Below are 19,661 nucleotides of genomic sequence, written 5' to 3'. Positions count from 1 at the left end.
CAGCTCGTTACGCATTGATATCACCTACAATTCTCCAAACTATTATTTTCGCCTGTTGCCTCGGCTAATATATTATGCGACGCCCCGCGTTATCGCCCTGATAAATCACCATCAATTTCGATCATTTCTACCGCGCTGCTCGATTACAGCATACCCTTTCCTTCATTCGATGCTACCATACTAATCTGTGTAATACAAAAATTAATTTAATGCTGCTTAATAAATATTTTAGTGATACTGGTACTTGATGAGATATTGATGAATTTATGAATGAATGTATAGGTATCTCTAGATATAGAAATATTAATTTAATGTTGCTTAATAAACATTTTACTGATACTTGCTGATACTTGATGAGATACTGATGAATCTATGTGATGAATTTATAGATATCTCTAGACATAGGAATATTAATTCAATGTTGCTTAATAAACATTTTACTGATACTTGCTGATACTTGATGAGATACTGATGAATTTATGTGATGAATTTATAGGTATCTCTAAACATGGGAATATTAATTTAATGTTGCTTAATAAACATTTTACTGATACTTGCTGATACTTAATGAGATACTGATGAATTTATGTGATGAAGTTATAGGTATCTCTAGACATAGGAATATTAATTTAATATTGCTTAATAAACATTTTACTGATACTTGCTGATACTTGATGAGATACTGATGAATTTATGTGATGAAGTTATAGGTATCTCTAGACATAGGAATATTAATTTAATGTTGCTTAATAAACATTTTACTGATACTTGCTGATACTTGATGAGATACTGATGAATTTATGTGATGAAGTTATAGGTATCTCTAGATATAGAAATATTAATTTAATGTTGCTTAATAAACATTTTACTGATACTTGCTGATACTTGATGAGATACTGATGAATTTATGTGATGAAGTTATAGGTATCTTTAGACATAGGAATATTAATTTAATGTTGCTTAATCAACATTTTACTGATACTGATACTTAATAAGATACTGATGAATTTATGTGATGAATTTATAGGTGTCTCTCGACATAAGAATATTAATTTAATGTTGCTTAATAAATATTTTACTGATACTTGCTGATACTTGATGAGATACTGATGAATCTATGTGATGAATTTATAGGTATCTCCAGACATAGGAATTTGTAAATAAAGTAACTGAGATACACAGTAATTTTGAAATACATAAATCTTGAAATACAAGCATTGTGAACATAAGAACCTAGAAATACAGGAATCTATTTCCACGAATCTGGCATTATAGGGCTTTAGAATCTAGATTCAAGGATCTGGGATTAAGGAGACCTAAGAATTCAAAGATCCACGAATCTAGAATCACTCCACAACTTCACAGATACTACAACATACATGTTTCTACCATTTACCACAGAAGTCTAAATCAACATTCAAAACTTTCCTAAAAACATAAAAAGCTGTTAAGAAGAAATACGGAAATAGCTCTCAATATCCTAACCAGGTAGTTCGCAAGGATTAAATACCCATCGACACGAGCCAGGTGAGCATGATCAAGTTCATTCCACAAAGTGCATCCTCGTGGTCTTTGTCGATAAGTTTCAAGGGCTTTAATAGACATTCGTATCATGAGAGCACCATTAACTCTAGATTACAGCGCTGTGTTATTTACACAGCCCAGGGGCGTAACGTAATACGTGCTGGCTCCCTTTCCTCTTCTCAACCCTTGTGCTTTTGACCAGGTTCTCTGTATTCCGTGTCTCCCTTTCCCTTTATACGTCTCCCTCTTCTTCCCTGTAGCAACGTCACTCTGTCTCTCTTGCCATCAGCGCATCATCCCTATTTGCTCGTCTATCCCCTCAAAATGTATCACTTCGCCTCATTTAATATCGTGGGACGCGAACCGCGCCAACGCCATTGTTCTCGCTAACGGTGGATCACGGCTAAAATAATACCTGCTAATGGCTCCCGGTTTTAAACTGACAAACACGGCCACGAGTGTAATAATATAATTCGGGATAACACAGAGTTGCCCGATTCGCGCTGATCATGTCCGACTTATTTAGGGATGTGCACTTTTCGAATTAGGTAACTTCTTCGCGTTATTTTCCAGATGTGGAATATTTAGGATTTGAAGATTGAAGATTGGGAGAGGGATATTGGGATATGGATGATTAGTAGGTGGAAAAGGTAGGAATTTGGGGGACTTGAGAATTGGAATTTGGAAAGGTGGGAATTTGGAGAGATCGGAATTCGGGAGGGTGGGAATTTTTGAAGTTGGGAATTTGGGAAAGTGGGAATTTGGGGAGGTGGGAATTTGGGAAGATGGGAATTTGGGAGGGTGAAAATTTTTGAAGATGGGAATTTGAGAAGGTGGAAATTTAGGAAGATGGGAATTGGGAGAGATGGGAATTTGGGAGGGTGGGAATTTTGGAAGATGGGAATTTGGGAAGGTGGAAATTTGGGAAGATGAGAATTTGGAGAGATGGGAATTTGGGAGGGTGGAAATTTGAGAGGGTGGGAATTTGAGAGGGTGGGAATTTGGGAGGGTGGGAATTTGAGAGGGTGGGAATTCAGGAGGGTGGGAATTTGGGAGGGTAGGAATTTTGAAGAGATGGGAATTGAGGAAGGTAGAAATTTGGGAAGATGAGAATTTGGAGAGATGGGAATTGAGGAAGGTAGAAATTTGGGAAGATGAGAATTTGGAGAGATGGGAATTTGGGAGGGTGGAAATTTGGGAGGTTGGAAAGAGGACTCGAAACATCATAGATTTGAACATTTGAAAATTAGAGGACTTAGGAATTTGGGAAGTTGAGAATTTTGGAATTTGGCAACTCAGAAACTTAAAAACTAACAATTTGGAAATTCGATAACTTCTTACTTTGAGAATTTAGAAATTTAAAAATTAAAAAATTCAGGAATAAGATTAATAAAAAAATGTGAACACTCGATCATTTAAGTACTACAGACATAAAAATTTAGGCCCTTAAAAATTTTATACAAACTTCCATATACACCCTTGATCTCTCAAATTCGAAACCAACTTACAACCCTTATCCAATGGTTACCCAAGTACAGTTACACCAGTACATTTTATTTCATGAAACGTTCACGGTAGAGGTAGCACGATTCTTGCGAAATTAAAAACTTAACTAACATCCCGTTTTATTCTTTTTCCGCGTCCAGACATGTTCGAATGCGTTTTTCATCTCGCACGCGCTTCCGTGAATTCCCCGTCATAAAATCCTGCCACGATCTTCGAAGCACGGCCAGGAACGTTTTTATTATTTCCTGTTTCTCGCGTATTATACAGTTATATAATTTTACGAGGGCGGGAGTAGGGGTTAGAGAGGAAAAAGAGATGGCAAAGAAAAGAGAACGGGGACGAGGTGTGTTGCACGCAGCTATGCACCCGACGCAGCAGTAATTTGTAGTTTTTACGAGAAATTCTATATTTGCTCGAGCTTTTCATTAACCCGCTCGCGCTAACCGAGCTGCGACACGATAATAAGGGTTGCACGAGCAAAAGGGGTTCAGCAACCGGTCGAGCGCAGTTATGAGCCGGTCGGAACAGCGGAAAGAGGGCCACGGTTAGAAAAAGCGAGGGAAAGAGTAGGAGAAACTTTCTGCCGTTAATTAATTATTTCTGTGACAAATACCGGCGGAAGCAAACCTTACATCGCGATGGAGAAACGTTAAGGAGACACGGCGAATTGGTATGTATGATGTATTTATTAACCCATTCGAGAACCGACTCTTATTATAACACCATTTCCAAGAAACTCCGTATCTTTTCCTGAATTTCTTTGTCATATGTAGACTTCCTTCTTTTAATCTTAAACCATCTTTAAACATGAACCTTTTCCTTTAATATTCTACATTTACTAATTAATTGAAGGACTCGTGTAGGGTGTATTTCGATTACTAACATCTTGACAACTTTGACGACTTGATGACTTGTAGTGATGTATGTGTATGCATCACTTTTCATTGTACAGGGTGTCTGATAACTACTGTAAGAACCAAAAAGGGGTGATTGTATAAGGTCTTGTTTGAGGTGTGCTTAGATATAAATCTATCACGAGTCTCATTTAACCCCTTCACTATTTTGACGAGTCAGACTCGTGACGTACTCATACTTCGGCCGTGATCAATTTTACTCGAATTTTTAGTAGGCTTCAATTTGAAGTTGAAGTCCAATTATAATTTGCATAGTCAACGATTGCATAATAATATACTGACATAACATTTCAAATTCTTCTGTCTGTGTTGATATTATAGCTGTAATTAGTCAGTTCTGACTGACGCACTTGACAAATAAGCCATAATGCAAGGGGTTAAGTATAAAAGAAACTAAGATGGGAATTTAGGAAGGTGGAAATTAGGAAAGATGGGAATTTGGAAAGGTGGGAATTTGGAAAGGTGGGAATTTGGGAAGGTGGAAATTTGGGAAGGTGGGAATTTGGGAAGGTGGAAAATTGGGAAGGTGGCAATTTGGGAAGGTGGGAATTTGGGAAGGTGGAAATTTAGGAAGATGGGAATTTGGAGAAATGGGAATTTGGGAAGGTGGGAATTTAGGAAGGTGGGAATTTGGGAAGGTGGGAATTTGGGAAGATGGGAATTTGGAGAGATGGGAATTTGGGAAGATGGGAATTTGGGAAGGTGGGAATTTGGGAAGGTGGAAATTTGGGAAGATGGGAATTTGGGAAGATGGGAATTTGGGAAGCTGGAAATTTGGAAAGATGGGAATTTGGAGAGATGGGAATTTGGGAAGATGAGAATTTGGGAAGGTGGGAATTTGGGAAGGTGGAAATTTGGGAAGATGGGAATTTGGAGAAATGGGAATTTGGGAAGATGGGAATTTGGGAAGCTGGAAATTTGGAAAGATGGGAATTTGAAGAGATGGGAATTTGGGAAGGTGGGAATTTAAGAAGGTGGGAATTTGGGAAGGTGGAAATTTGGGAAGATGGGAATTTGGAGAGATGGGAATTTGGGAAGATGGAAATTTGGGGAGATAGGAATTTGGGAAGGTGGGAATTTAGGAAGGTGAAAATTTGGGAAGGTAGAAATTTGGGAAAATGGGAATTTGGAGAGATGGGAATTTGGGAAGATGGGAATTTGGGAAGGTGGGAATTTGAAGAGATGGGAATTTGGGAAGGTTCATAACAGATGCTAATCATGAAAATTAACTTTGTGAATGAACACTAACTTTGCAAACATTTTGAAATTATTCAAAGGAATATCGGAATGCATATTCTAAAGGAATAGACGTGTTACGAAGAGTAATCGCTTGGCAGATGTATGGTCCATAAAAAGGATACAGGAACAAAAGTGCAGACAGGATATCTTCAGAACTTAAGTACTCGACTAGATCTTCCGACACCTATCTTGTCCGTTGGGCACACGAGTGGCGCTCGTTTCTCGAGTTACAAAACTTCGCTAGCCAAGGGCCGTGCCTAAAACAATATTGGCGGGGGCAATAGGGGTCCGCGCGACCCCTACACATTAGATATTTATTTAAGACCGTCCGACACGGTTGCTTTGCTCTTGTTCACCGTGGAATTCGTGCTCCGTGTACGTGCAAATACATATACATTGTGTGGCTCACTGACGAAGGTACCAAGTAGACGGGGCTAAGTACCCCAAACCCGAAATGTTGACCTAGTTAATAGCCTCGTGTTTGATTTGACTACTGTTGTCCGGATAAGCGGCCCCGTAATGCGAATCGCTCCCCGTTGCCCCCGTGCTTTTATTATTATCGATACTGAAACTCTATACTTTTGAAATTATCTTCAATTAGGGATACTGACACTCCTCGTTTCCTGCAGCTTCTTTTTTCTATTAATTGATTGAAACAACTTATTTTTCGATGAAGCAAAATATGTCGAATTCTGCATTCGTTATGTTAGAATCGATTACGGTTTCTCAAACAATGGCTAAGTTGATATGGAGGATTCTTGCTTACAAAGAACTAATACAATATCCTTCCAAGCGTGCTGAATTTAACTCTCGAATCTTAATGAGGATTCCATGAAGAGTTGCGACGAAGTTCAGCGGAGGAAGTTTATAACTCATTTTCTGATTCAGTAAAGTGTCTGATGCAAATTTACGCTTTCCATATTAGGGTTCACTGGGAAGAATAAAGCGATCGGAAAACCAACAATCGAGTGGAAAGAAAATATATTTGAAACTGGTGGACTATTGACAATGTAAATCGTTCTTCAATTTTTATATCTCTGAATTAAATATTCTGAACATTCCAAGTTTTGCGATTTGACAAATTTTTAAGTTTGCATAAATCCTAGTACCTAAATTCTCAAATTCGTAAATCGACAAGTTTGCAACCTCCCGAATCTCCAGATCTCTAAATTTCTAACTTTGCAAATTTCCAAATTTCTAAACCCCCAAGTCCCTGAATGTCCAACTCGTAAAATTCCCATCTCCTCCATTTCTAAAATTTTCAATTTCTCAAATAATTCTTTTAGCAGTACAAGTCGGTAAAAATTGAAAAGAACCGTAGATCCCCGGGGGGCAGGAAAGCAAGATTCCAAAACTCGGAAGCCAACGAAAGCCATTGATCCTAATGCACAGAGAAGCGATCACTCGCTCCGGCGATCAATGAAGAGAGAGGAAAAAAAAGGACTTTTCGCAAGCCGACTTATACGTCTCAGTGACGATGTAACGACTTCACAATTCGAGCCGAGGTCTGTTAATTCTCCACCCGATCGATCGAGCCGGGATTCATGCTGTTTACCGAAACACCCGCAAACTTCTTTTGAATACCGCATTTTCAGCTGTGCTTCTTTTCGAGAGAAATGCACCGCACCATAACTGGTCTTATGAATTTCTCTGTGTGTAAATCCTCAACTTTTACCATTGCACCTTTTAATATTCGTAGTTACTTGTCAAATTTAATTCTTGGCAATCAGCAGTGTCATTGAGGAATTATTTGCTGCAATGGAGCATAGATTATGATAGTATTTGTTATATTTTTTAGAACGTACCACTTAATTTTCTGATTTATAGATGCTTGTTATTTGGACCGGTAGCCTCACAAAATATGCGACCATGATAATCGTTTCTAATTTGCATGCATTTTTATACAATATTGAGAATGATGCTACCCCCCAATACCATCTGTGCAAACGATTAAACAGCCTATAGAGCGGTTAACGTGGAGTGTACAAACATTTCGACGTTCTTTTATGCAACATGAAAGGATGTTTCTTACGGTGCTTGCCACTGAAAGGAATGAATCGGGGCACTTTGTAGTTGCCCTCATCGTTCCGTCGTTTTACTTCGAGAGAATTCGATATATCTTGATATTTCTGAACATTCATTTTTCATTTTATTTCTCTCGACATTGATAAAATAATTTATATCTTCTAAAGTATAATATGTACGCTACATTTTATTGTTCGAATATTATATCGGTTAATAATTTTGTGATATTGTTAGTTGAAAAATCCTTAAACGATTCAAAACGTTTTAATAGATTAAATTTATGGACATGATAAAAGCATATATCTACCTTCTATCCTCGTTCGGTTTTTCTTCTTCTCTACCCCAGAATGGCGCGATTGCTATTCAGATATTCGAACAGCGGGGCTTTAATAAAAATATTTGCTAAGAAAACAGTTCGCCCGAGGTAGTTGGGAAGCAAGACGAGTTATTCTTATATCCAGATTCGCGGCGTATTCCTCGCCCACGATTTCCATAAATGCAGTAATTCGAAATAATACGACCCCCGGCGTTCCTAACTTTTAATGGTTTGTAATATTTATATCTTCATAAATAGAAATGTATAATAAGCCGATGCAAGTAACCAGTTAAGTATAAATTTTCTTTATTTTATGTCAACACATTTTAACAGTACATCTTAACGTATATAAAAATTATAAGTAGATGTCACTTTATAATACATAGTTTGGAATATAAAAATAGTATTTATATATTTCATCTTCTTTCTTCAAGATCGGGTACTAAATGTACACGTTTTCCATATTTGTAACGACACATTCCTCCCCTTTACAAGTGCTCATCTGTTTCAGATACTTTCTGAATCTATGTCTATGCTGGCGTTTCATGCTGTACGCAATATTTTCCATTTGATAATTATCCGTAGTTATGTTATATGCTTCAATGAATTGCTAGTTCAGTAAAGATAAATGTTAGTACAAATTTCGTTTATCGTTGAAATATTTTATTTATCCTTAATGTTACCTTATCGTCATCGAAAACGCAGAAAATGTTATTGAATTCCGGAGAGAGACGTCGTATACAAGTAAAAGTATTATTTACAGTATCTTGGCATTTGCATGCCAAATCCTTGTAACATAACTATAAATGGTACAAATTTAATATATACGCATCAGTAATAATTTTTGTTCCTATTTATGTAAAACTTACTGCAAGCGTTGGATCATTATCGGTCGGACAACCTGTAGGAGGGTCATCAGCGTGTTCTCCTCTATATTCTACCAAAAGTGTTCTATCTTTTGGTAGGGTTTTTTTTAACAAGGATGTTCCATCAGATGGTCGTTGAATACCAGCTATTTCTAAAATCGTAGCAAACAGATCAACGGTACTAACAGGTGCAGAAATCTTAGATGGTACAATTCCAGGTCCCCGCATTAACAATGGAACTCTAATATCGGTTTCGTACGGCTGACGTTTATCTATAGGCTGACTAAACTGACCTATGGAATACAATAAATACCATCTGTATTTCGTTTATGGTACGTTTGTCTATCTCATGTTATTTGGTCATAAATTGTATTACCAATATGATATCCATTATCAGATGTAAATATCATGTAAGTATTATTTAAAAGATTTTGGAATTTTAGAGCTTGATATATATTTGTTACAAGTTCATCAACAGCTAATAATGTTTCCCATCTCCTTCTATATATGTCATCCAACTTGGGAAGTAAGTCATTGGGTAGTGGAGATGGTCCTTGTTGTACTAACCAGTGTTTGTCCTATTTTTTACAGCAGTGTTACAACAGGATATAATGCTAAGTTTTACAAATAAGATGTAACTTACTGATTGTGTTAGTGTATTAAAATTAGGTGTTCTTTTGGCTTTTACATCTTTAAATTTATCAATATGTCTTGTTGCTGGGGTAAAAGGTGCATGAGGTGCAGGTGGTGCTAAAACCATGAGAAATGGTTGATCGTTTGCATTACGAGTTCCAATGAACTCCATTGCTAAGTTATTCTGAAATTAAATATTGTACATGTACCATAATAATTAGGAAAACAAAAACAGTTACTATAATTTTACACTTACAATTACATCTGTAAGGTAATCAGGCGGTTCATTACCAAACTTCTTCCGAGTTCCATTTATGGATATAGAATAATTATAGTATCTTGAATTACCAACAAGACCAGCCCACCAATCCCATCCTACTGGTACATGAGCAGGTCCACCCGCTTTTTGATGTCCATACTTTGTAAATTATTCATCAAATTATATTTATTTATGATTTTATTCCTTCTTAGATCAAATTAACTACATTTGTCAATCTAATACATTGTAGATATTCACCTGATTTAAATATTTTCCTGCATAAAAAGTTGTATATGACATCTCCCTTTTTAAATGTGCTGCAAATGTATTTGGTTCTTGCACTTTTTGCCATTTATCATCATTACAGCCTCCACTAATGGAATTATTTAATACTAGATTATTATGTTGATACTTTCCAGTTAATATTGAAGCTCTATTTGGACAACAGACAGGTGTAGCAACAAACTAATTGTTAAAAGAAATATCTTCAATTAAAATCAATTATACATAACAAATTCAATGACAACACAACTTTCAAGAACTTACACAATTTGAAAACGTTGCACCCTGTTTCCCAATTAAATTTAATGTATTTGTCATAGGAGTCTGAAAATAAAAATTTATTTAAATTTTAATTTTACAAACTTCATGGTTTGTTTTAATATTTACCATTCCATCAAGTAATATATCCAAATCATCAGTAAGAACTAATATTATATTTTCAGCACTGTATGACAGTGATATACAACTTATGCACATATAAAATAGTAAAATAATCATCTTAGGAAACATAATGTGTATCCGTAAATCCTTCAAGTACGTAATATTTGATGTTTTATAGCTGAATGGTGATGTCGCTTAACATTTATAGACAAAATTACAGTTAGGCATATTTTTTTACTCTTTTTAATAATACGCGCTTCGAAAATAGCATCCTGCTATCATCTGGTGGTAAGAGAAGGAACTAATGTAAGAGAACTTTCTGTATAAAAATTGGCTACTTTTACATTATAATAACCTACATACAGTGATATAGGATTCAATACAATATAATGAATGACATTTTGGCTTATTGAGAACGTTGAAATAAAAAATTAGGAAATTTTCTTTGATAAGTAAATGCAATACATCTGTGGCGCTACAGAGTTACCAACTGATATTCAGTATCTGTCAAATTTCATGCTTACATATATTATATGCGTTTATTAATTGATTAAACAATATAGGGCATGTTTTCTATAACTAATTGCAACACTAAATATTGTTAAATAAGTATCATCAATGAAAAGTTGATATTGAATTTTCAATTGTTATAAGATGTTGAACAGATTGGCAATCTGCTATACAGAAGTCCACGGCATCAGTTTCCAGACTGCATTTACTTGTCGCTCACATGTGTTGGTTGTGTGCTGAACATATTTTCATTTATTTATTGTGAATATTTATTAATTTATTAATAAAAATGATCATTTCAACGAACGAAGATAACCCAAACGCGTTAAAATTAATAATTGCAGCTAAAATAGCCCAACAGTCTGTTACTGTTAAGACAGTACAACCCAAAGGTACAGTACTTAACCTAAATCGTGAAGTCCTTTTATAACCAAAATGATGAAATATCAGAAAACAGTTTCATTTTGATGATTTTTAGTTTTCAGATATATGAAACATGTAAAGTTTTATCTTTAAATCAATATTTGTATGTATCAATTTGTTATTCGCATATTAATATCCAATACAAATGTTATTTACAGTTAGTTATAATTCATGCGTTATCCTTGAAATAATACTGATAAAAGTATGGATTTAGATTTTTATAAATATTCTTCATATATCAATAAATTTATCTTAATTCATAAAATAATTGTCATTTCACTAATTATCAATTAGATGCTGATAAAATTCTTGTTGTTTTACAAACTTTATATTATTTATATTTTGTTTTTTATTCTACACACAGCGAGCTTTTTGGGTCGTTTACCTACTGTTGAACTACCATCTGGATTAGTGTTATTTAGCACTAATGCAGCGTTGCAGCTTTTAGTACCTCCATCTAAAGATTCAAACATTCTTATTAATAAGTGGTTGGAATGGGATATTTCTAAGTTGCAGGTAAACAGAAATAAATGATACATATAATGATATAATTAATTAAAATTTATAAACATAAAAATTTATTACACAGCCAGCTGTAGTTCTGTATGGTAACACAGGAACTTATAAAACTACAAGTAAATCATGTTTATGGTCTCTGTTGGGAGAACTTGACAAGGAATTAAAAGAAAAAAAGTACTTAATTAAGGTAATTTGGAATGAAAACATAAAACCATTAACATAAAATTAAGATAGAACTAAAATTTTGTTATGAATATCTTAGGATCAAAATGATTTGTCATTGGCAGATACTTGCATTTGGGTAACTGTGTGGTCTACTGTATTAGTTACAGAAATTGAAAAAGAATTATCTAAAGAATATGTATGTCTTAAAGATTGGTTAAACAATATTGAATTACTGCCAATTATTCAGGTAAAACTGTCTTCTATTATTTCCCTTTATATCTGATACTTGTTTTAATATTTCAAATAATATAATATTTTATGTACTTAGGATTCTATTAAAGAATACAAATTTGAAAGAGGTGTAAAAGCAATTCTTAGTATTCAAGCTGCATCTTGGTTTCCTGTTATTAGTTCATTAAACTCACAGTCAACTAAACCATTACCAAGTGATGTAAGTTTATTATATCAAAATTTTTAGCATATTATTACATAGTGAAGTCATACAAAAATTCGGAATTTATAACTTCAGGTTAGTCCTACTAAGGAAAAAGAAATGGAAGCAGTTAGTCAAGAAGAGATACACAATATTGCAAGTAATTGGTCTTCTAAGTCATATCCAAATATGAAAAATTCTCCCTATCCTGTGTAAGCTTAAATGTACATAAATGTTTGTGTTTGAAAATGAAGAACAAATGTATAATTAATATAAATGTGTATATATTAATTTCAGGTTGCCAAAGAAAGGTGAAAGAAATATTTTAATAACATCTGCGTTACCTTATGTTAATAATGTTCCTCACTTAGGAAATATTATTGGTTGTGTACTTTCTGCTGATATTTTTGCTAGGTTTGTGTCTTAATTTCTGTTGTTATTATACAAACATATTCTAATATTATATGTATTTTATTTACAGATACTGTAGACAAAGAAATTATAATACCCTTTTCATTTGGTATGGAACTGTTTCATATATATTATATTTCAATTTTTAAATATTATAAATTACAATAAAAGCGAATTGATATTTTAGTGGAACTGATGAATATGGTACTGCTACAGAAGCTAAAGCTTTAGAAGAGAAAACAACTCCTCAAGCCATTTGTGACAAATTTTTTGATATACATAATGACATTTATCGATGGTTCAGCATAGGATTTGACTATTTCGGTCGCACTACAACGCCTGAACAAACAGAGTAAGATGGATCTCGTATTACCTGCATTATAGAATGTAATTCTTTAAGGTTTTATTGCTTTTGCATTATAGGTTGAATTATTAGTTAATCATTTCTGCCAAAAGAATGATTTTAATATTATGCAAACGTAATATATACTATCATTTTTTAGAATCGTGCAATCATTTTTCTTAAAAATAAAATCGCAAGGGTATATATTAAGTGAAACGGTAGATCAACTTCTTTGCGAGTCGTGTAATAGATTTTTAGCAGATAGATTTGTGGAAGGAATATGTCCGCGATGTAAATATGAAGATGCACGCGGTGATCAGTGTGATGGATGTGGTCATTTAGTGAATGCAACAGATTTAATATCACCGCGATGTAAAGTGTGTAATAATAGACCTGTCGTTAAGAAATCGGAACAGTTCTTCCTAGATTTACCTAAGGTAAATATTTTTATTGTCTCATGCAAGAGTACCATGTTAATTATTAAATTTGGTTAAACAGAATATTATGTGTTACAGTTAGAAAGTAAGTTAAAAGAGTGGTCTCCCACTGTGGAAAAAGGGTGGTCTACTGTTGCAAGAGTTGTCGCGAAACCATGGTTACGCGATGGGCTTAAGCCTCGATGTATCACAAGAGACTTGAAGTGGGGAATACCTGTTCCAGTAAAAGGTTTTGAAAACAAAGTGTTTTATGTTTGGTTCGATGCACCCTTTGGATATATCAGTATTACAAAGAGATATACTAAGGAATATGAACAGTGGTGGAAACCTAAAGATGTCGCAGTTGATTTATATCAATTCATGGCAAAAGACAATGTTCCATTCCATGCTATCATGTTTCCTGCTTATTTATTAGCAGCTAATGATGGTTACATTTTAATGAAGCATTTAATGGCAACTGGTATGAACTTCAACATGTTAATACAAACCGCGTTACACATTTCTTTTAATACATGTCGTTAACTGTCAATAATCGACTTGTATAGAATACTTGAATTACGAAGATACAAAGTTTTCAAAATCAAGAGGCATTGGTGTCTTTGGAAACGATGCTAGAGAAACTGGTATACCCGCCGATGTTTGGCGATTTTATCTTGCATATGTTAGACCAGAAACTCAAGATTCCAATTTCAACTGGATAGATTTAGCATGCAAAAATAACAATGAATTATTAAATAATTTTGGAAACTTTGTTAACAGGTATGTGATTTATTAAGACGACGAATTGTATAAATGATACGAATTATTTCTTCCTTTTTTTATTATTATCATCGAAAATTTTTAGAGCCTTAGTGTTCGCTGAAAAATACTTTGAATCTTACATACCACCAATGACACTTCAAGAAGAGGATTTAATATTATTAGTATTGGCACAACGCGAATTGTCTTCGTACATACACGCTTTAGAACAAGCTAAATTACGCGATGGTTTAAAACACGTTTTAGCAATTTCAAAACACGGAAATCAGTACATGCAATTCCAAGAACCATGGGTCAAAATTAAAGGAACCGATAGTGATAAGTAGGTATAAGTTTCGCTATATAATTAACGTTAAAAGTGGTATTATCATTTTTCTTTAAAAGCTTGTTTTCAAGTTTTTGAGTATTTCATTTAATTATTTTCATAGTTCCATCGATTGATTATCAGTGCTAAATTTAACATTCACAAATAATTTTGTTATATTAGAGATTAGAATATCTTTATTTCCTAGGTTCCGTTGTTCAGTGAGGAATGGTGTTACGTGACTTAATTTTATGCTGTAAGATAAGTCCTGTAAACTAACTGTGACTGTTAATCAACTTTCATGTATTAAATTATGTTACAGGTCTGTGTTACAGTACTTATGACTAACGTTCGTTTAATAGAAGTAAAATGGCGATGTCGGTTAAAAATTAAATCTAACCTAACGCTTAGCCTGTTTTTACTGTTTGTAGGAAAAGAGCCGGAACAATCATTGGTATTTGCTGCAATTTAGCGTGTCTCTTATCAGCTCTTTTGGCTCCGTTTATGCCTAACGCTGCTCGCGAATTAAGAACTCAATTAGGATTGGATGCCAGCAATTATGGTTACATTCCTGATATTATCACAAACATACTTCCGGCGGGACATAAAATCGGTAAACCATCTCCTCTGTTTAAAAAGATAGAGGATAAAGACGTAGAAGCATTGCGGCAGAAATATGCTGGAAAGCAAGAGTCTCAAAACAACACACAAAAGAATAATAATAACGACGTGAAATCTTTAGAAGCTGCAATTGCAGAACAGGTTAGCAAATTATCTTTATAACAATATAATATACTAAAATTCATTATACAATGTATGTATCTTGTCTATCCAGGGTAATAAGGTCAGAGAATTAAAAGCAAAACACGATAAAACTATTTGGCAACCTGAAGTGCAAATTCTTTTAAATTTGAAGAAAAAACTTACTAATCTCATCAGTGGAGAAAAGGAAAGTAAATCTACCGAGTCACAACCAAAAAATAAGAAACCTGAGGTGGTATTTGTACCTGAACAGAATGGAGATGCTTTGACGGATGTGGCAAGTTTGGAATCAGCCATCGCTAAGCAGGTTCGATGAAATGACATTTCTGCAGCATATTATTTATATCAATGTTACTGTTATTTAGATATGTATGTTTATCTTTGTTTGTTTAGGGCAACCTTGTACGCGAATTGAAAGCTAAAGAGCAGAAGTCGGTGTGGCAACCTGAAGTGGAAAAGTTATTAACGCTTAAAAAGCAGTTAGCCGATCTCACTGGGACATCTCCAGCTCCGACTGATAAAAAGTCGAAAAAGAAGAAATAAATTAATTGCTAACTTAGGTATACACATTTCATCATCAAGAAGCTGCAAAAGATTGTATACAATAAAGGCCCATTGTCCATTCTTTATTTCAGTGTATACACCTTGAAAGTATATCAGTACTATATGGTATTTTCTTAACTAATGTAATCGATATACTTTATTTAATAAAATTAATTTATATGTACGGAAAGGTTCACGAAATTGAAATTGTTACTTTGTTTAACTTCGTAATATTACATTTTTTTATCAGAGCTTTTTCTTAGTACAATTTTATTTTTAAGTGTCATACTTTTTCGTCGAACCTGTTCAGATTTTCTTTTCCACTGCTTAGTTTGCAACGTGCGAAAAGTAATGTTCTCAATAAAACAGATTATAATAGACAAGGCAATTCCAAAAAGTAAAATAAGTAATATCGGTATTGTTTCATGAATGGTAACACTTGAAACATAGGGTTTTTCCTTATCACAATAAGGTCTTTTAGCTGTCCAACGTAGTACCTGTCGCTTTCTGATGCCCGCAGTATACATTCTAATAAGACTGAAATAAATTATTCATTAATCTCATTAATTGTAATTTTAAGAATTTAACAAACTCACCCAATCTTCGTTATCTCTAGAAATTGACCATGTTGCGATGACCACAAACCTATCGTACTAGGTCGAAATAAATGTACTTCGGTCAGCTGGCAAATCATCTGTTTAGTGAACATAACTTCAATGAGTGGATAAGCCAGAACAGGGTCTATATGATAAGCATGTCCAGGCTTCATAATTTCTCTTACACCCTTCTCTATCGATTCAAACTTCTCATTCTCTGGTATCTTGTCCCAGTATTTTTTAAAAAGCTGTACCTCCGTTACAGGAGCCTATAAATGAGTTTCTTAAAAAAAAATAACAAATTAAACAAAGTACAGAAAAATATTCACTCGAAATAAGTAATTGAAGTAGATATCCTTATAAGCTGTAAGCTTCATTTTACTATGCATTAACGAGTACAATGAATCATTCATTTTGTTTAAAGGCGCATTCAACCGGGCTGATACTACTGCCGCCGAGTAATAATTATACAGGAGTAAGCCGAAGATCAAAGTATGAAGAAAAGCAACACGACCTGCATATTTACTGCTATCATTAAATGGCAGCCCTGGAAAATTGGAATTTATTATATTAAAACTGTGAAATAAATTTCTTAAAGAATACCTTGTTGACATAGTGCGGCAACAATAATGAGAACTGTCGCTCCATAATCAGAATTGTTTTCTACTTTCAAGATCAACCATAATGCGAAAATTATAATGAACGATAGTAACAATATCATGTACCAAACATTTGTTGAAAACGGTCTAAAAATTATGTTTATATCCATCTTCGATGATGGTACAGTGAGAAACATGAAACAGGTTCTGTAAAAAATATTGTAATTTTAAATTTAATTGTATATTAAATGTTACCTGTAATATGTCGTATCAAATGATCAGTTTGGGAATATTGAAAGTTTAATATATAAAGTGATGCCATAAATGTATTGTAAGTCATTGCTTTTACAGAGAGCATTCATTTATAAAATTACTCACTGCTTTGATACGATATAGTATATTAAATATTTTGCGAGGGTTACCTCAGAGGCCAAACTTGTGTAATTACATCTGCGTTATTCATTCTTTCAAGAGTCAAAATTGATGGGTAGTATCCTAGATCGTAAAGTCGTTTGTTAAGACTAGTGACTAAGGGTCCAATTTTATTACCTTTCTCCCAGTGGTCTATTGCTGAGACTTCCAAGCTAGAAAAGTAATTTTAATTCTAGATTTGTAGAACCTGGTCAATCGGTCTTAGACAACAATTCGACTAAACTTAGATAATTTTAACTTTAAACATTTTAAGCAGAATTAAGCACTACATAACATTTGGTAGTGTTAATTCCACGCGTTGGAATTACCACGCGTTAGAATCGCTACGCGTCAAATTACCACGCGTAAGAATTGCTCTGCGTCGAATTACCACGCGTTAGAATTGCTCTGCGTCGAATTACCACGCGTAAGAATTGCTCTGCGTCGAATTACCACGCGTTAGAATTGCTACGCGTCGAATTACCACGCGTTAGAATTGCTACGCGTCGAATTACCACGCGTTAGAATTGCTCTGCGTCGAGGTACCACGTGTTAGAATTGCTCCACGTCGAATTACCACGCGTAAGAATTGCTACGCGTCGAATTACCACGCGTTAGAATTGCTCTGCGTCGAGGTACCACGTGTTAGAATTGCTCCGCGTCAAATTACTACGCGTAAGAATTGCTCTGCGTCGAATTACCACGCGTTAGAATCGCTACGCGTCAAATTACCACGCGTAAGAATTGCTCTGCGTCGAATTACCACGCGTTAGAATTGCTACGCGTTAAATTACCACGCGTTAGAATTGCTCTGCGTCGAATTACCACGCGCTAGAATTGCTACGCGTTAAATTACCACGCGTCAAATTGCTCTGCGTCGAATTACCACGCGTTAGAACTGCTCTGCGTCGAATTACCACGCGTTAGAATTGCTACGCGTTGAATTACCACGCGTTAGAATTGCTACGCGTCGAATTATCACGCGTTAGAATTACCAAGCGTAAGAATTAACCCTTCCTTGAAATAAAAGAGTCGCAGTGATCCTAATTTTCAATAAGAAATAATTGTCACTTATTTCTGCAGAAAAGAGTCTAAATTTCCTTTAATTGTTTATCACATTTTCTTATCACTAGTAATACATTACGTGAAATTGAACATCTCGGCAATGTGCACTATGAGTGAATATCCAAATTTCGACCAATTGTCCAGAAGGTTGCCTTTCTTTTCTTGAAGATATTCTATCAGATCTTGATCTTTAGATCTGTTAGTTACCTACGTAAAAAATACAAATGTTCAAAATGCTCCTTAATTTCCTATAAAATACTCACGACGCCAATAACTTTAACATTCATTCCAAAATAGTTCCACCTTCTTTTAAACTTATTATCTATCAAATTAATTTCTAATCCGTTCTCAAGACTCCAGCTGCCGAACGTAGTGATGTTCAGTAAACCACCACAATGTTTACAATGATTGTACACATCATAAAGAACATAATTCTCATTTTCCGACACAGAAATTATAACATCCATAACGATGCTGAACGTGGTTTCGTTAAATAATTGAACCGTACGATTTATATTTTCCGACAGAATCAACCACTGATGCAGGTGTTCGAACATATAATTCTCTGAAGCCTGAATCATGATTTTTGTTTTATATTTTCTTTTATAAATGGATGGTTCATAAAATAGATGGTTCCAATATAAACTTGGTATTCTAATTATACCTCTCTGAAAAGTTTCTTAATATTTTCATCCGTGAAGTTGCATCGTAGATCTAAAAACACCCCTAAAGTCCAATAATCTGTATGTAAAAATCGCGGAATGTCAATGTTCGGTTGAAGTTGCTTTATGGAGACTGCGATTCCGGCATCGTTGAAAATTCTGGTGATTTCATACTCATCTAAATTAAAACAAGAAAATCCAACAAGCCTGGAGACATCTTTGAAAAAGAAATAATCACGAATCAGATGAACTGTGTTCGCATTGGACGCAACGATTAATTGTAAATAAAAGAAACTTCGGAACTGCATTTGTAGCAGGTACTATCGTTGCACTTTATTCTGAACTGCAAATCGAACGACTGCATGCAGAACGTTCGTGCTACAACAATCAGCCAGCGAAGTCATCCCTTCCTAAATCTTGTATGAGAAGGCATGTCAGTTTTGACGTATTGGCTCTTAGGGACAAGAAACAACATTTCAAACAAGAAATTCGTGGTTTACATACAAACTAGATGTGTAACTTTGTTGGTCGGTATTTGTGAAACATATTGAAAATGCGCTAAAGTATTTTATATGAAAATTATTTCATTTGATAGGGCAGGTTTTGGTTGGGACATACTGATATTATTATTTGAATTATTATATGCAAGCAGAAAATTTGACGGAAGAAAATATTTCTGTTTCACTGGTTTAACAAAATAGGGGTTATAGTAAGTTCCAAAATCAGAGTCTAGCAAAAAGCATGTAATAATGAAAATTCTTATCTAATTAATAA

General features: G+C 34.4%; 3 protein-coding genes across 4 annotated transcripts; 1 reads left to right on the top strand and 2 right to left on the bottom strand.

Moving 5' to 3' along the window:
• Window positions 1-7,813: 7,813 nt before the first annotated feature.
• On the bottom strand, window positions 7,814-10,207 carry LOC100877804 (N-acetylglucosamine-6-sulfatase). Its single transcript, XM_012283201.2, has 9 exons — window positions 9,952-10,207; window positions 9,829-9,888; window positions 9,541-9,747; window positions 9,280-9,441; window positions 9,034-9,207; window positions 8,767-8,968; window positions 8,394-8,683; window positions 8,208-8,324; window positions 7,814-8,134 (listed from the first exon to the last, which is right to left on the bottom strand). Exons 1-9 carry the CDS (start codon window positions 10,072-10,074, stop codon window positions 7,967-7,969), a joined length of 1,503 nt encoding a protein of 500 aa, XP_012138591.2. The 5' UTR covers window positions 10,075-10,207; the 3' UTR covers window positions 7,814-7,966.
• A 352-nt stretch (window positions 10,208-10,559) lies between these two features.
• Window positions 10,560-17,208, top strand: MetRS (methionyl-tRNA synthetase 1). Of its 2 annotated transcripts, XM_012283202.2 has the most exons (17): window positions 10,560-10,847; window positions 11,243-11,394; window positions 11,468-11,584; window positions 11,660-11,809; window positions 11,891-12,013; window positions 12,092-12,207; window positions 12,293-12,409; window positions 12,477-12,515; window positions 12,594-12,758; window positions 12,910-13,186; window positions 13,265-13,646; window positions 13,732-13,945; window positions 14,031-14,267; window positions 14,681-15,011; window positions 15,085-15,318; window positions 15,405-15,571; window positions 16,575-17,208. In XM_012283202.2, exons 1-16 carry the CDS (start codon window positions 10,745-10,747, stop codon window positions 15,552-15,554), a joined length of 2,907 nt encoding a protein of 968 aa, XP_012138592.2. In that variant the 5' UTR covers window positions 10,560-10,744; the 3' UTR covers window positions 15,555-15,571; window positions 16,575-17,208. The 2 variants fall into 2 exon arrangements, with proteins under 2 accessions (XP_012138592.2, XP_003702412.2); XM_003702364.3 differs by lacking the exon at window positions 16,575-17,208 and having other exon boundaries at window positions 15,405-15,744.
• LOC100877692 (ionotropic receptor 75a) lies at window positions 15,788-19,195 on the bottom strand. Its single transcript, XM_076532220.1, is given in 7 exon segments — window positions 15,788-16,091; window positions 16,151-16,697; window positions 16,754-16,956; window positions 17,172-17,333; window positions 18,305-18,432; window positions 18,489-18,797; window positions 18,890-19,195. Coding segments are annotated over 7 exon segments (1,959 nt in total).
• Between the last annotated feature and the right edge of the window lie 466 nt (window positions 19,196-19,661).

Source organism: Megachile rotundata, chromosome 5 (genome assembly GCF_050947335.1).
Source record: "Megachile rotundata isolate GNS110a chromosome 5, iyMegRotu1, whole genome shotgun sequence".
Classification (NCBI taxonomy): domain Eukaryota; kingdom Metazoa; phylum Arthropoda; class Insecta; order Hymenoptera; family Megachilidae; genus Megachile; species Megachile rotundata.
Note: the sequence above shows the minus strand (reverse complement) of the source record. Positions and strands in the feature narration are given on the sequence as shown.

Bases quoted from the DNA above. Each gene is read 5' to 3' on its own strand.
- LOC100877804 (XM_012283201.2), bottom strand. From the start codon at position 10,074: ATGTTTCCTAAGATGATTATTTTACTATTTTATATGTGCATAAGTTGT. The intron at 9,748-9,828 runs GTAAGTTCTTGA...TTTAACAATTAG, and splicing joins GTGCAACGTTTTCAAATTGT to TTTGTTGCTACACCTGTCTG. The intron at 8,135-8,207 runs GTAACATTAAGG...TTACTGAACTAG, and splicing joins GCGTTTTCGATGACGATAAG to CAATTCATTGAAGCATATAA.
- MetRS (XM_012283202.2), top strand. From the start codon at position 10,745: ATGATCATTTCAACGAACGAAGATAACCCAAACGCGTTAAAATTAATA. The intron at 11,810-11,890 runs GTAAAACTGTCT...TTATGTACTTAG, and splicing joins AATTACTGCCAATTATTCAG to GATTCTATTAAAGAATACAA. The intron at 14,268-14,680 runs GTAGGTATAAGT...TACTGTTTGTAG, and splicing joins AAAGGAACCGATAGTGATAA to GAAAAGAGCCGGAACAATCA.